Below are 17,368 nucleotides of genomic sequence, written 5' to 3' on the forward strand. Positions count from 1 at the left end.
AAAACACCAATTAAATTTACTCGAGGCTATCCATGGCCTAGCCTGAAAATTCACTCCCCAGTCTGTCTTCCATTTCACATTCTCCCAGGGAGGACATTCAATAGAGCTCACTGGAGATTATGCAAGGAACTCAGATGAAGTCATGAAACAACTGCAAATAACAAATGCTAGCAATATTAAAATGCCCTGATTTGAACTATATGAAATGCCTCACATTATTAAATTCTCAGGAAGGAATTAAAGTCCCCCAAAATAAATATCCTTTCTCTTGAAGGTTGAGCTCTAGAGAAATTAAAAGTCCACAATTATTTCCTGCCCAATTCCTTTCTGGTTCAGGGTCAGTCAGAGGGTCTCATTCAGCGATGGCGGTAGAGTCTGGCTCCTTCCACAGCTGCTTGCACTGCAGAACAATCTTGGCTTCAGGCTCTCCAGGCTGTCACTCCCTTGGCCGGTTGTCTGGAGTCCGTAACTTATGAACTTAAACTCAACTGGGAGAAACCCACTCTCACGGGGTCAGTCCTGCTGCCATGGGGCCCTCTCCTTGTCTGGCGGAAGTCCAAGGCAGGCTGAGGCCTGTGTGCCACGGTGGCAGCTCTCCTGAGAAGCCGCTTCTCCTGAAAACCATCAAGAGGAGACCCACTGCGAACAGGCATCTCTGCCTGCTTGGAGGTAAGACTTGCCCAGCTCCAGCAAGCACCTTGCCTCTTCCACATGGGACTCTGCAGTCCCTGAAGAAATGAAGCTGTTTCTCATTTCTCCAAGAAGGGAGGCCTGTGGTGCTAACATCACTGGCAAGGCCTGTGACATGAAGAGCAGCCTGCAGGACAGGAGCAGCAATGAAAGCTGTCACAGACTTAGAAGGCAAACGACCTGCAAGACCAAGGCTCTGTAACCCAAGGCCAAAGGCATTCGACTCTTCTTCAAGGGAGAATGGGAGAGATGGAGAAATAGGTAAGAGGCATCTTTTCATTGTAGATAAGCATTATGGGTTTCAATAAATGCTGGAGAGGGTGTGAAGAAAAGGGAACCCTCTTGCACTGTTGGTGGGAATGTAAATTGATACAGCCACTGTGGAGAACAGTATGGAGGTTCCTTAAAAAACTACAAATAGAACTACCATATGACCCAGCAATCCCACTACTGGGCATATACCCTGAGAAAACCATAATTCAAAAAGAGTCATGTACCAAAATGTTCATTGCAGCTCTATTTACAATAGCCAGGACACGGAAGCAACATAAGTGTCCATCACCGGATGACTGGATAAAGAAGATGTGGCACATATATACAATGAAATATTACTCAGCCATAAAAAGAAACGAAATTGAGCTATTTGTAATGAGGTGGATAGACCTAGAGTCTGTCATACAGAGTGAAGTAAGTCAGAAAGAGAAAGACAAATACCGTATGCTAACACATATATATGGAATTTAAGAAAAAAAAATGTCATGAAGAACCTAGGGGTAAGACAGGAATAAAGACACAGACCTACTAGAGAATGGACTTGAGGATATGGGGAGGGGGAAGGGTAAGGTGTGACAAAGTGAGAGAGTGGCATGGACATATATACACTACCAAACGTAAAATAGATAGCTAGTGGGAAGCAGCAGCATAGCACAGGGAGATCAGCACAGTGCTTTGTGACCGCCTGGAGGGGTGGGAGGGAGGGAGACGCAAGAGGGAGATATGGGAACATATGTATATGTATAACTGATTCACTTTGTTATAAAGAAGAAACTAACACACCATTGTAAAGCAATTATACTCCAATAAAGATGTAAAAAAAAAAAAGAATTATGGGTTTCAAGTCGAGAAGAAACCCTAAATGATTATAATGTCTCTGTAAGCTGTGGAGATTTACCTCAGGTTAGTGGAAAGTTCAATCCTTGTCCTGTTTGAAAGTAAATACTCAAAAGGCACGGAAAACTGAGAGTCTTAGGCCTGACGCTTTAACCTAAAGTTAAAGGTTAACCTCCAGAGGATAAACAACAAGGTCCTACTGTATAGCACAGGGAACTATATTCAATACCCTGTGATAAACCATAACGGAAAAGAATATGAAAATGAATAAATATATGTATAACTGAATCACTCTGCTGTACAGCAGAAATTAATGCAATGTAAATCAACTGTACATCAATAAAAATTTTTTAAAGAGATTTTGTGAAGGTTTGCTTTTTGTTTTCCTTTTTTTTTTTAAGAGAGAAAAACTTCCTCTACATTTCAAGGACTTCGAGGACTATCTTTCTAAGACATTAAATAACCCAACTAATCCTCACTGATCTCTCAGGAACAAAGTTAATAATTATTTGGTCTATAGGTATCCTTAACCTACGTCTAAACTGCTTGGTTTTTTGTTGTTGTATTTTGAATTCACACCGGTTTAAAACTTACAAACTGTACGAAGACAGCATGGGCCTTAGGTCAAACCCTTTCAACCCTGTAGTACACGATGTGCCGGCGAGCAGCCAGCCACCCAAACCAAGTGGTTGCCTGAAGTCACCCGGCACTTGTCCTCTTGTTTTTTAAAACTCTTTGACCAAATTATATCTTAGACTTCTCCTGTAGATGTGTCAATTTGAAAACTCAAGCTTTCAGTATAACAAAAGGGCTTTTAAAAGAGGAATCTAATGTAAGTTACCTTAAGACTATTGGGAGTTAAAGAGCTCAAAAAAGCTGGGCTTTGGAAGTAATAATGCACAAACGGAGAAGGACTTTCAGCCATAAAATAACAAAGCAAATGGGGGAAAGACTTGGGTTCTCCGTGCAGCAGTTTTGTCAGCAACAGACACAGCAAATGTTTGAAGCACTCTAGCCAGTGTTTTCAAACTGTAGGACATAATCCATTAGTGAGTGGATTGTGAAACCCACTTAGCAGGTTGCAAACACAACTCTATTTAAAGGAATGCAATAGAAAAGAACACAGAGTGAGTCACTAGAAGTACAGTAAGAACTGTCTGGTGAAATGTTCCATTTATTATGTGTGCTCACAGGTAGGTTTGGGCCAGGACAATTACCCTTCCTTTTGCATAAAATACAATTTTTACTCTGGGTTGTGGCTTTAAAAAAAAAGTTCAAATACACTATTACGTAGGAACACCTCAGGGGTCCAAAGCTCTGAGAGGAGGTTACATAGTAAAGCTCATTTTCTACAGAGATATTAGGAAAGACACATTTTGAAAAATAAGTGGACATAGGACATAGGGTATCAGAGATTATATATTTGCATTTTCCAAGTTTTCTGTGATAATGAAAATTACTTGTCATCCATAAAAATATACTTATTTAAAAAACCCAAATAACCTAGAAGTAAATGAAGTAAATTACGTAAAGGCCCCTTTCATTCCTTCTCTCCTAATCCTAGTGCCTTGGGCAGAGGAAACCATCAACATCTTGATATACATTACTACAGACGTTTTTCTAGGCACGCACAGACACACACATGCCATATATATGTAAACGGGTTCGTAACCATATAAACGTAAACAGGATTGTGTGATTCAGTATTATTGTGCAACTTGTTTTTCATATCACCGTCTTAGGAATTTTTTTTTTTTAGGAATATTTTTATGTCCACACCATACAGCTGTTTTTATCTGCTGCAGAGTATTGGATGGTAGAAGTTGGTATGTATTATTTCAACAATTTCTTCATTTATGTATAATCATGTTGTTTCAAATTTTTTATTATTTCAAAAAATGTTTCAATACACATGCTTATACCTGACTCCTAGGACTTGCGTGAAGATTTCTTCAGGTTGGATGCCTACAGTCAGAGCTGTTAAATCAGAGGCTATACCCCTTTTAAGTATTGATACACACTGACAAATTGTCCACCTGAAAAGCTACATGGATGTATACCTTCTCCAACAATGACAGAGTGTTCATTATGTCCAGCACTAGTTATTACAAATCCTTTCATAGCTGCCTTTTCAAGGGATGGGAAAATGGTATTCATTTTAATTTCTGACTGCTTATGAAGTTGGAAGTTTATACATGTTTATATTTCTTCTTTATAAAAATATTTTTATATCTTTTGTTCATCTTTTGTTTGGTTTCTAGGTGCTCTTATATTAAGGATCTTTAACTTTGTTATATTTTACATAATCCCCCAATCTTTTGTCGCCTATTTATAGTTGTGTACAGAAGTTTTTTGTTTTTTTTTAAGGTAATCAAATCTATCAGTTTTTTTTTTTCTTTCATGGATATTGGGCTTTGTATCTTCATTAGGAAGGCCCTCCTCACCCGTTTATTAGAGATTTTTCCCAATATTTCCTTCTTTTTTTTATGTTTCCATGTTTAATTCATCTGGATTTCATTTCTGGTCCATGGTATGAAAGAAGAAAATGTTTTCCAAGTAGTAAATAATCTCAACATCATTTACTGAATAGTTCAACTCTTCCCTACTTATTTATAATGCCATTTCCAAATATTAAATTCCCATATGTATATATACTGCTCTGTTCCTGGATTCTCTGTTCTGTGCCTTTAACCTATTTGATTATTCCTGTGCTTATAGTGCACTATTTCATTTACTCTGGCTCCATGGATTGCTTTGATAGCAAAAATTGTTTCGTGTGTTGTCTTGTAGATGATCTTTATAATTATATTGTTATAGCCATTTAAAAACCTTGCTATGATTATATGAAATTGCTTTGAATTTATGTTAATTGATAGAACTGACTTTTTTTTTTTTTTGGCCGTATGTGGGTCTCTCACTGTTGTGGCCTCTCCCGTTGCGGAGCACAGGCTCCGGACGCGCAGGCTCAGCGGCCATGGCTCACGGGTCCAGACGCTCTGCGGCATGTGGGATCTTCCCGGACCGGGGCACGAACCCGTGTCCCCTGCATCGGCAGGCGGACTCTCAACCACTGCGCCACCAGGGAAGCCCGAACTGGCATTTTTTATGTTAGGTTTTCTCATACAGAAATGTGGCGTGCCTCTCCATTTTGGGGGTTTCCTTTTATACCGTTCAGTATAGGTTTTTAAAATTCACATAGGCCTTAGATTTCTGCTGACCTTTTCTAGAGAATGCATTCTTTTCCACCATGCATTTCCTAATTGGTTACTGCCAGTGTATACAGAAGCTTTTGATATTGCAGTGTTGGTGGTGTGCCCTGCCTCTTTAACAAGCTTTCTCACTCGTTGCAACAGCATGCCAGTAGGTAACTACAAGGTTTCTTTTTGTCCAAAAAAACTTTACAATCATAGTTGTCTCACTTTCCATCGAGTTTACTTTTTAGTACTGTTTTGGTCTTCTTTCTGAGTCAGCAAGATGGGATGCTAAGAAAGTTTCCTTCTACTTCTAGACTGTTGAGTATCAGAGGATGTTGAATTTATCAAATGCTTTTTTTAGCATTGAAAATGATATGGTATTCTTTAATCTGTTGATTTAGTGAGCCACAGTGATTCTGCACTTCTGTTGAGACTGGCCTATACTTTTCCTTGTTTTATTTGTGCAGTCTTGGTATTAGGATTATGCTAACCACATGGAATGAATTAGGAAGTTTTATGTCTTTTTTCTATCCCCTGCAATGGTTTACAAATAAATGTGTTCCTTAAAGATGTGCCTAATAGTATTTGCCTTTTAAAAACAAGTTTCAGGGACTTCCCTGGTGGCACAGTGGTTAAGAATCCACCTGCCAATGCAGGGGACACGGGTTAAATTCCTAGTCCGGGAAGGTCCCACATGCCGTGGAGCAACTAAGCCTGTGAGCCACAACTACTGAGCCTGCGAGCCACAACTACTGAAGCCTGCAAGCCTAGAGCCTGTGCTCCACAACAAGAGAAGCCACCACAATGAGAAGCCCGCACACCACAACGAAGAGTAGCCCCTGCTCACCGCAACTAGAGAAAGCCTGAGCGCAGCAACGAAGACCCAACACAGTGAAAAATAAATAAATAAAATAAAATTATATTTAAAAAAAGTTTCATACTGCTCTTTCAATTTCTTCTAAGATGTTTGGTCTATTTATATTTTCTATCTTTTGCCAATTTTTAGAATCTCTATTTTTTTTTTAAGTTAGCGCATTTCATCTAGTCTTCCAAAATTATTGGAATGAAGTTATACAACCATATCAGGAGTAAATTATAAACAGTACTCCCTTGTAATTAAGAAGTCTATTTGTAGGTATCGTTCTAAAAATTATTCCTAATGCTAGCTATTTTTCTTTGTCATATTTTCCAAAGGTTTGCCTTTTATTGGTTTTTATTTTAAAAACCTTTTAGTTTCATTGATCAAAATTTTTTTGCTATTTTATTAATTTCTGCTTTTAACATTTAAAATTCCTCATGTCTTTCTTCTAGTTCATCATTTTTTCTAGCTTCTGAAGTTAAATTGTTATTTCACCTATTTTCAGTTTTCTTACTCCCTGAAAAATAAAATCTATAAAATTTTCTCTAATTCCTGATTTGGCAGAATCCTGTAGGTTTTGAGAAGTAGTTTTTTACTAATTCTAAATAGTTTGTAATTTGTTTTGAATTCCCCTATAAATGAGTTATTTAAAATGAGTTATTTAAAAGGTAATTTAAAAATTTCCAAGTGGACAAGCCTTTTGTTATTAGTTTTATTGTATTATGAAAGCAAACAGGTCTGCATTCTGTACTTTTTTACCCTTATATGAATCCCTTCTATAAACAGTTCATAAGTTTTCCAAGAAAACATTTTGTATTCCTGATGGATAGAAAATATAAAGAATGTTTTGAATTCATGATGGATACAAAATATTTATGTATCTTCCCTCTCCTAACCTACTGATGGGAGGGGGGTGGGCCTGAGATTTTTGTTTTACAATTATTATACAGTAAAAATGATGCTTTTTTTAGGGGGGGTACAGTTCCCTTAAATTAACTTAAGTATGGATTCATGTTACCACCAATACAACCAGAACAAGGAACAGCTCATCACTGAAACTCCCTTGCACAGCCTCTTTGTAACCAAACCTTCCCACCCCAACCCCTGACAGCTACTCATCTAGTCTCTTATCACCACCGTTTTGCCTTTTCAAGAGTATTATATAAATAGGACTTCCCTGGTGGTCCAGTGGTTAAGAATCCGCCTCCCCGTGCAGGGGACGCGGGTTCAATCCCTGGTCGGGGAACTAAGATCTCACATGCCGTGGGGCAACTAAGCCCATGCACCACAACTAAACTAGAGAGTCCGTGTGCCGCAAACTACGGAGCCCACGCGCTCTGAAGCCCACGTGCCCTGGTGAAGATCCCGCATCTTGCTACTAAGCCCTGATGCAGCCAAAAAAAAAAAGAATATTACATAAATGGAATCATAAAGTATGTACCTTTTGAGATTACATCCATGTAACCTTTTGGCTTCTTTCACTTAGCATATGACTTTGCGATTCATCCAAGTTGACATATGTATTAATAATTTATTCTTTTTTGTTGCTGAGTAGTATTCCATTGTGTGGACACACCATCATTTGTTTATCCATCCACTTTTAGGAAGACTTTTTGATGATTATGAATAGAGCTGCTATAAACATCACATACATGTTTTTACATGAACATAAGTTTTCACGTAACTTGTGAAACTGCTGGTGTATTTATGTTTAAAGACACTGCCAATCTGTTTTGAGGGACTACATCATTTTGTGTTTCCACCAGAATTTCAGTTACTTTGCATCCTCACCAGCCCTTGGTTCTGTCAGTATTTTCTTATTTAGTGAGTAGCAGTAGATCCACTGATTTGGAAGAGAGATGTGTTAAAGTCTCTCTCATAATTGGTTTGCTCACTTTTCCTTGTATTTCTGTTTTTGCTCTATACATTTTGAAACTGAGTTTTTAGATTGCAGATCCGATTTCAAATAATCTTTCTGCAAAACTATACTTTTTATCAGCCGAAATGCTTTTATTTTCTCCCACTTAATGGTTTTCATCTTGAGTCCTATTTATTGTTTATTCTGAGGTTAACATAGTCACATACACTTTTGTTAGCATCTGCCTGGTATGCTCGTTTACTTCTTTATAATCCATGAAAGTCTTTTAGATTTTTTTTTTGCAAATAGCACATAGTTGGATTGTTTTTTTTACTCAAGCTTAAGGAATTCCAGAATTTAATTTACATTTATTGTGAGAAAAGCATTTGGTCTTGCTACCGTCTGTACGTGTGTTTGTGTGTGTTCCTATTTATCTTGTTTCTTTCTTCTTTCCTGCCTTTTCTTGGATTTTTAAATTCCATCCCCCCTTTCCTGGTGGTTTGGGGGCTATTAAAGTTGTTGACGTATATTTGCTTCTCTCTCTCCTTGTCTTGGCACACAGTAAGTCTGCATTTCCCTGCTCAGTTGAATTCAGCCGTGGCCATGTGATTTTCTTTGGCCAATGAAATGTGAGAAGTGACATGCGTTCATCTAGGCAGAAGCTTTAAGTCAGGGTATGTTGCATCACAATCTATTTTTGCTTGGGTATTGTAACAAGCAATGTTCCAAATAGTGATGCTTCGTCAGCTGGCTCCCAGGTTGAGGGGGACATGGAGTAGGGCTTCTAGCCAATCTGCCAAACGCATACAGAATGAGCACAAATAAACCAATGTTGCTTTAAGTCACTAAGATTTCAGGCTTGCGGCTGAAGTATCGTCACATAACCTATCCTTACTGATATGCCTTTCACTTCAAATATACTTAAATATATTTTTCTATCAACACCTAGAGGTAAACACTATATTCTTGCCTTGAATAAGACAAGATCCTGAACACTGTTCCACTTTCTATATCCTGCTTCCATTCATGTTAAAGCCTAGAATTTTAGCTCACTTCATTTTTATATATGCATAATATTTACTTAGATTTTTCCTTATTATAGGCATCCATGGTGATTATAAAGGGGAAACACAGATCACATGGCATCATCAGTTCCTTTGATTTAAAATCTTCCATGGATTCATTGCTCATACTGATATCTGCACTATCTTATACAACAAGTATTTGTGCACTTACTGTATGCCAACTTCCGTGTTCTTCTAGTCTTTCTTTTTCATAACTTTTATCTTTCATCCCTTTGCAATGCATATTAAGGGGATCTCTCAATCAGACCTTCCATTTCATGAATTCAAGCTTCAACTGAATCTATTCTGCTATCTAGTCCATCTTCTGTATGTTCTGTTTTCACAATCGTATTTTTAATTTCCAAAAACTAAGTATCTTTTTCCTAGCATCCTATTCTTTATGGATGCAACATCCCCATGACTCTTTGAAGATCCTAATTGTACTAATTTTTAAACTTCTTCTGTTTCTTCTAGTAACTACTTTCTTGAACAGGTTACTTTGTTTTAATTTGGTGTCTCCTTTTATGTTAGTGGTTTTCTTCAAATTTGATGATTCTTGGCATATTTATAGATGAGGGCCTAAGACTAAGGTTTGAAGTGCTTTTCCTCAGCCAAATGAGAATTCTGGTTCACTTTCAATGAATACAAATTCTGATTATGGGCACTCTGGTGATTATAAAGGGAGTGGCAGGTTACCGTAACCAGAAGTGTGGCAGCTTATCTTCGGTTCCTGCTTGGAGTCATTTTGGATAATGCCCTTGTTCTCCAATCCCAGTGTTTCCTGTGTCAGGACCCCCACTTCAGAGAGCTGCTTTCTTAGCCTGAGCCTGGTGGCAAACTCCATAATTAGGTACTCCACAAAGAGGTGATTGGAATGGCTTAGCTGTTCCACTCTTCAATTAACTCGTCTTTCAATAATCTGCTCTTTATCTTCTAGGAAGTCCACATTGTTCATTTTCTGGTTTTCCAACTCTGCTATTAATTTATTTTTGTTTTAATATTTCTCCAGTCTTTTCAATGGGACTCTGGAAGAGTAAAAGAATGTGTTCAGTGATCCATGTTAAACCATAAGTTCTCGTATGTAGTTTATAATCAGGATCTTCTAAAAAATTAACCATCTTGCTGATCTTCTGAAAATCAAGTGTTACTATTTTGAGATTAGGGATTATTTTGCAAATATCCATTTGAAATTAGACTGATTCCTGGCCATAGTATTGGGTATGCATACAACAGTAATTTTTGACCAAAAGTAATTATGGCATATTTAGGGCAAGATGACAAGCTCTTTGCTACTGTATCACATCTGACACTGTTTAAAAAAAAAACAGAATTCCTGTTTGCATAGATTGCGTATGCTCTGGTAAACACTCAGCAAAGGTACACAGTAATTTCTCAGTAAAAGTACATGCTCATAAACTCTAACCCAAATGAAAATATTTAATTTCAATTAAGTGACAATGCTTTAGGTTGAGTATTGAAAGTTTAACGAAGCACTGAAATTGTACATATTAAGCAGCAAAGTATCCATATTTATAATTTTTAATGGAATCACTTTAAATGATCAATAAAACATGTAAATATGAATTTTAAAACTATAATTATGTATGTGTATATATGTCTCTGAAAAATCTGTGTCAAAGAAAACTGAGGCTATCAGTATAAACTCATTTAACTTCTATCTCTTCTTACCTCTATTTCCTCCCAAACTTACCAGTATCCATCCAACTCGAAGGATATAAGTGCTTTTTATATACTGTGCAAGGTTTTTTTCTTATCCATATTTCCATGTTTCCCCAATTCTCTAAGTTACTTATCTACATCTTCAGGATCTTCTTTATCGGTTCCTTCATTTCAACATATAAAATATAAGTCCTTCTCATTCTAAAAAATTCTTTTTTGCTAATTATTTTCTCTTTTCATCCAAACTCCTTCAGAGTAGCGTATTCCCACTGTCTTCACTAGCCCTGCCTGGCTGCCCTACACCCTCAATTTATTGCAATCTGGCTTTCTTGTCCACCACTTCACTGAACTGCTCTAAGGTCACTGGGGACCTAACTGCCCAAATCCAATGGACACTTACAGTCTCTGAAGTATGACACTGTCATCTACTTCCTCCTTCTTGAAACTCTATCACCTCTCTCCTTCCCAGAATTCTTTCTCTGCTTATTACCTAAACTTTGACAGTACCCACAATTCTCTGAAATCTCATCCATTTTCATGATTTTAATGACTGCTTGTATGTGCTGATGACATTCAAATTTTTATCTTTCCATGTCTTCACATGCATATCCAGTTATCTACCAGTTTATCTCCTGAATTCTACAGGTGCTTTAAAATTCAACATGTCCAGAAGTAAAGTCTTTTCCCCAATTCAGTTCTTTATTCCCTATTTCCAAACTCAATGATACCACCACCCGACCTTAGTCACACAGATGGGGGTCCAGCCTCCGCCTCCTACTTCTTCCTTACTTCCCAAGACCAAGTCTTGCTTGTAATTTTCTAAATACAATTAGAACTTATTTCCTCCCTTCATCTATACCTTATTTCAGACCCCTTTCTTCTTGCTATTACCTGGTCTAGAAGTTACCAAATTGCTGTTTGGTGGAACCAGTTGTTAGACACTTCTATTAAAAAAGGACTCTACAATCAAATATATTTGAGGATGGCTGTGTACCATGCGCCTGCTGTGACGATCCAGAATGAACACTAGCTTACAGCAGCCCCGAGAAGCTGTACAGTAAAGAAACCTGATTAACTTTACTTAAGCCAGGTTCTCCCTTCTGCCGGCCTATAAACCTTTCAGTAGGGACAGGAGAGGAGGTGGCAGCGTGAAAGTCCCACTTGAAAATAGAAAACACTGCTCCTCAGAAGAGTGGGGCATAATTATCTCCAGGCTTCTTCAAATTCCTCATCCATACTGACGTCAGTAGTCTAAAATGCCACCTGAACTTGTCCTTTCCATTCTTAGCTACTTTCTGAGGAAACCAGCTCCACGCACATGGGTGGTTAAGACCCACTCTCCTCCTCCTCGCGGCCTCCTTTAGGGGCACTTGCCACTGCCTGGTGACACTGCACTGATCCTTCAGAGCCTGTGCCTGTGGCTCCGTAACACACCCCTCGCACACTCACGGCTCTGGACTTCCGCTGTCCTCTCTGCCTTGAGTGTCCTTTCCCTTCACCGGCTGACTCACCAGTTTTTCACGAGTCCTTTAAGACTTAGCTTAGGGACTGCCTCTTTCGATGACTTTTCTTTGCCTCACAGCTCCCCCTCTTCTTCCACAAACACTGACCAAACGCCCTGAATATGCCCATCATAGCATGTCACGTGCAGGATGAGACATCTAGTGCGTCTTCCCCTCTCACTCCACTGCTAAAGTACATCTTGCTCATTGTTTCACTCCTCTAACACTCAATACATGACTAATGAACTAAACTGTAGTAGCCCTCTTAGTAACAATCAGGCAGGACCTTCTAGAAGAAATCTGACACTCCAGCTTTTCTCTGATCTCACCTTTCAGTCTGGCTGAACTAAAGACTTATCTGTGCATGTTTACCAGGGAGACATAATTTAATCCAGAGATGTGTCATCACATACTCTTACATACTCTGCCGTTTAAAAATTCTGCTCACGATGGGGGAAGGAGACAGGTGTGCTTTCTGACAGCCCCACTGTTTTGCACTTCTAGTGCTCACTGGCTTCTCTCTCGGTGCCTTCCTTAAACCCTTCCTCTCTTAACAAGGAAACAGGATAACAAAGTAATTAAGAGCCTGGGTTCTGCCTATCTGTGAAACAGAAACAGAACCAGGGACATAGAGAATAGACTGGTGGTTGCCAAGGGGGAGGGGGTGGGAGAGGGTTGGATTGGGAGTTTGGGATTAGCACATGCAAACTGGTGTATATACAGGATGGATAAACAAAAAGGCCCTACATGGGACTTCCTGGTGGTGCAGTGGTTAAGAATACGCCTGCCAATACAGGGGACACAGGTTCGAGCCCTGGTCCAGGAAGACCCCACATGCCACAGAGCAACTAAGCCTGTGCGCCACAACTACAGAGACTGTGCTCTAGAGCCCGTGAGTCACTACTGAAGCCCGCGTGCCACAACTACTGAAGTCCATGCACCTAGAGCCCGTGCTCCACAACAATAGAAGCCACGGCAATGAGAAGCCTGTGCACTGCAACGAAGAGTAGCCCCCGCTCACTGCAACTAGAGAAAGCCCGCACGCAACAACAAAGACCCAATGCAGCCAAAAATGAAAAATAAATAAATACATTTATTAAAAAAAAGTGGATGTATTTAAAAAAACCAAAAAGGCCCTACTGTATAGCACAGGGAACTATATTTAATATCCTGTGATAAACCGTAATGGAGAAGAATATGAAAAAGAATGTATATAAATGTATAACTGAGTCACTTTCCTGTACAGCAGTAATTAACACAACACTGTAATTCAACTATACGTCAATAAAAAATAAAATTTTAAAAAATTGTCATAAAAATAATCACATAAGGGGGACTTCCCTGGTGGTCCAGTGGTTAAGACTTCACCTTCCAATGCAGGGGGTGAGGGTTCGATCCCTAGCTAAGATCCCACATGCCGTGCGGCCAAAAAACCAAAACATAAAACAGAAGCAATACTGTAACAAATTCAATAAAGACTTTAAAAATGGTCGACATCAAAAAAAATCTTTAAAAAAAAAAATCACATAAATCAGAAACAAATGAAACATAAATAAAGCAGAAACAAATGAAACATAATAAAGCCCATACATTAAAAAAAAAAGAGCATGGGTTCTGGTCACATCCCAGCTTCCCACTTACAGCTGTGTAATTCTGGGCAACTCACATAATGTCTCCTCAGACTCCTCATCTGTAAATGGGGATGGTAACAGTTCCCTACCTCAAGCGTTGCTGTAATCCATAAACACGGTTAAGTGCCTTGGTAAATTGTTTGATGCTCTCTGGTTATTGTGAATTAAAATATGTCAATGGCTTCTGGCCATACGATTTATAATAGTTTGACAGTTAACCAAATGGTAAAACTATTCCATTTATTATTCCCATCTCTTTTTACCCCTTACCCTGCTTTGCTGTTTATGTTTTCTCCCACCAGAGTGTTAGTTCCAGGAGAGTAAAGGCTTTTTTTTGTTCACTGCTGAAAGCAATAGCACCCAGAAAATTACTGTACATATGAAGCCCTCAGTAAACACTAGCTGAAGAATGGTGCAAACTGTCACAAGGAAAAATACACCCAAACTTTCATTATAATAAAAAAGTAGAGATAAATCTTTCTCTAATGGCTTCCAGTCAAGTATTTTAAAATACCATATGCTATACTAAAAACATAAGTAATTTATTAAAATTTGAAGGCAAAAACATAATTTTAAAAGATTTAGACCTATGTTAGGCGTGATAGAGTATGGATGCTTTCTGGAAATTCACAATCAGATCCAAGAGTATCACTTTCAGAATGTTCTAGTAGACTGCGTTTACTTTTAGTTGTCTTTGATGAAACAGTCACTATTCTACTCTCTTTCTTAACAGAAATGTGTTTTTTCGAAGACTCACTTTTAATTGCTTTATTAACCAAAGAATTATTTTGCCCAATTTCTTTGTTTTTCTGCTTTACAGGTGAGTCGGAGGAGGAATGCAGGTCCTTCCCAGGTTGTTTCTTAGCAGAGTATTTTTTGGTATATTCACCTGCTTTGGTCATTTTCTCTGAAGACCTGCTATTTCTAGATAACTCCTCTTCTTTTCTTTGACTTCCAGTTCCAGAAATGACATCTGCTGAAGGAGGACATGTTCTAGCAATGAAACCTTCAAAAGACTCCTGCCGCTGCTCTGTGACTGGGAACCCCAGGTTATCTTTGGAAGTTTCTAAGGCCTCCTGAGTAGAGACTGGGACCTGGAAGGAGTCGAGAGACAAAGGAATCCTAGTATTACCTGTAATTTTCTGAAACTGGAAGGAAAAACAAAAGACAAGACAAAAATTCAGTGATGAACAAAGCCAACCATTAAAAAGAAGAGTTCAAAACTTCAATGTTACTCTGCGATATTATTATTAAGACAGTCAATTGATTATTCAGAAGATTTCAGAGCCAGTTTCTTTCTAATTGTATCTTGCCAAGTGATTCTCAACTTAACCTAGCTATAGCCAAGGCTATGTCCGCTATATTTTCAGACTTTGGTGATTGGGGTAGTTATTACCCATTTCCTTTCCCTCACTAAAAATAAACCCTACTCTGTAAGAAAATTAATTTCTTTTCTATCCTCCAGGCACATGTAAACAGTATATAGTTTGTGACCAGACTGTGTTCTCAAGCTTTCAGTTCCCAAGACCAGTCTGAGATTGGCTGAGGTGGGAGAAGGGGGCTCCAAGTGAGGCTGGAGGAAGAGGTGACAGGTTTCCCCTCCTATTCCCATGACCAGGGGAGTCAGTATAATATGTTACCTATTAGGTATGTCTGGATTACTTATTTTAAAAATTATCTATATCAGTACGTGTACCTTCATTAGTGTTCCTTCATTGTAAGCTGACTGCATACAAATAGAATAGAATAGACATTTATACAATTTAAAATTTGGAATATGTTCTCTAATGGTTTCTTTCTTCATTAAGAATAGTTTGCTTTAACTCATAAATTTTCTGAAGAACTTCCAGTCTCCTTATTTACAACAATACAGTATCATGAAATGGGCACACATTTACTAATCTCAGATTTGGAAAGGACTCCAGAGTCTTCTAGTTCCCGAGCATGTGAACTATTAGAGACTGATCATTATTGTTTTCTCCCTGACCTGGTTATTTCCTTTTTGCTAGTCACTCTTAGAATCATTAAGTGCTGTTCTGTCCACTTACTTGGATATTTTGCATTTGTCCTGGGGCACCCTGTTTTGATTCTGATTTTTCTTCTTCAAGTGCCTTCTTTTCTTCTTTAGGTGGACTACTAACAGTAGAATTCATCTGGGGACGACCTAGTAAATGAAAATCTGACTGATCTATACCAGCCATTGTGGCCAGCTGCCCAAGCCTGGACCAGAGGAGGAAAGGAGAAAAGACAAAGGTTATTATAAGCACATAAGAGCAGTTTAGATTTCCCCGGACCTACAATCATGAAATACTTCTAAAATCTTAAAAGTCAACATCCTACCCCTGACTACAAACCTCTCTCTCCCCCAAATTCTCAGCCCTTTCCAGATTCATCCTCTAGGACACATCCCATCTCCTTACCTATTACCGCTCCATTTTAAACACTGTCTCACTAGCAGCTTCAACATCTACCACGCACCTCGTCCACTGCCTGTCACACCTCCATTCCCACACCTCTTTACCACCTTTCCTCCAGTTGTGTTTGTTCCTTCCTTCCCAACACCAATTCATTCACTGACAAAACACCACTCCATCAACTATCAATCTCCACTTCCCTCTTTCAGCAAAATTGCTCCCAGTTGAGAACCACTAACCTATATCTTCTCTGCAGATTAATACTAATTTTTATGTCTAAGACAAAAATAACTTTAATTTAAACTTATCAAACAAGCAAATAAGTGAAAGATAGGAAAATTCTTATGCATTCCCAAATATTTTCAATGAAAACTGCCTTCAATTTAGTCTTTACAAAAAACTATACCTACTAATTATTCTGTCTACAGGTTACTCTTCTATAATGGGCTCCCCACTCTACCAAAGCAGGCTCCCCTATCTGCAGTTCTTAAAAAATTTAATTCCTCATTTTAAAAAGTCAACTATATTACCTATAATTACACAAAATATGCCCATGGAAGTGACGAAAACTGCTCCAGTTCCTCAGCAAACTACCATTAGAGTCACAAAGAGAAGAATGCCATGAAGAGAAATGAACTAACCCGGCGTCTTTAAGGAGATCCAAGAAAGCATGGAACTTCTGAAAAGAATTCTCGATGCTGCCCAAAACACCTTCATCATCCAGGATCATGCTTGTCAATGAGTGGGCATGAAGGGCTTCAGACAAAGAGAAATTTATATTTCTTAACTGGGCGTTTTCATGTTCCAGCTATAAAAGAAAACTGAAAATGTCTGACATGATTTTTTCTCATTGTCATCAAAAGTAGCCTTGTCTAGTTTCAAGGAACAAAACTAAAACACTCAAAATGTAATTAATTTGTAACTAACCTAACTCTCCACCAGTAAAGACAGAGACCGCATCACATAATAACCAAAACCCCCAGGCACCCAACAAAGTTTCCTATATAACGCTTAGGTGGTATATAAATAAACCAAAGTTATCATTTTATTAATGATCTTTCACAAAAGATCACATTTCTAACTAGTTCAATTCATAATGGAGCCTCATTCCACATTAGAAAATTACTTGCTTTAAGTTTCCCTTAAATTAGAAAATCAAATATAGAATCTGATTTGGACAAAACATATTACAACTCTGCTGAATGTTAAGAATTAACTTTAGTGAGCAAAATATCTAATGCTTACGTTTAAAAGTCCTAAATCATACCCAACCCAATTTATTAAATGTAGGATCACCAATATTTTCTTTGGCTTCTTGAAAATATTCACCCTCGTGCACTCTTCCCCTTCCGCTCATCATCTATGC

At 38.3% G+C, this 17,368-nt stretch overlaps 1 protein-coding gene across 3 annotated transcripts in view; it reads right to left on the reverse strand.

Moving 5' to 3' along the window:
- Positions 1 to 9,274: 9,274 nt before the first annotated feature.
- CEP78 (centrosomal protein 78) overlaps positions 9,275 to 17,368 on the reverse strand; it is a 35,930-nt gene continuing 27,836 nt past the window's right edge. Inside the window, exons 13-16 of one of the 3 annotated variants that reach the window (XM_060013415.1) lie at positions 16,644 to 16,810; positions 15,637 to 15,808; positions 14,478 to 14,736; positions 9,275 to 9,800 (exon numbers count right to left, since the gene is read on the reverse strand). In XM_060013415.1, the coding sequence (XP_059869398.1) occupies positions 9,790 to 9,800; positions 14,478 to 14,736; positions 15,637 to 15,808; positions 16,644 to 16,810 (609 nt within the window). In that variant the 3' untranslated portion in view covers positions 9,275 to 9,789. Of the gene's footprint in view, positions 9,801 to 12,978; positions 14,737 to 15,636; positions 15,809 to 16,643; positions 16,811 to 17,368 lie in introns of those variants that run through there. The other 2 variants (XM_060013414.1, XM_060013413.1) reach the window with 2 other exon arrangements.

The sequence above is a fragment of the Delphinus delphis genome, chromosome 6 (assembly GCF_949987515.2).
Source record: "Delphinus delphis chromosome 6, mDelDel1.2, whole genome shotgun sequence".
NCBI classification, from domain to species: domain Eukaryota; kingdom Metazoa; phylum Chordata; class Mammalia; order Artiodactyla; family Delphinidae; genus Delphinus; species Delphinus delphis.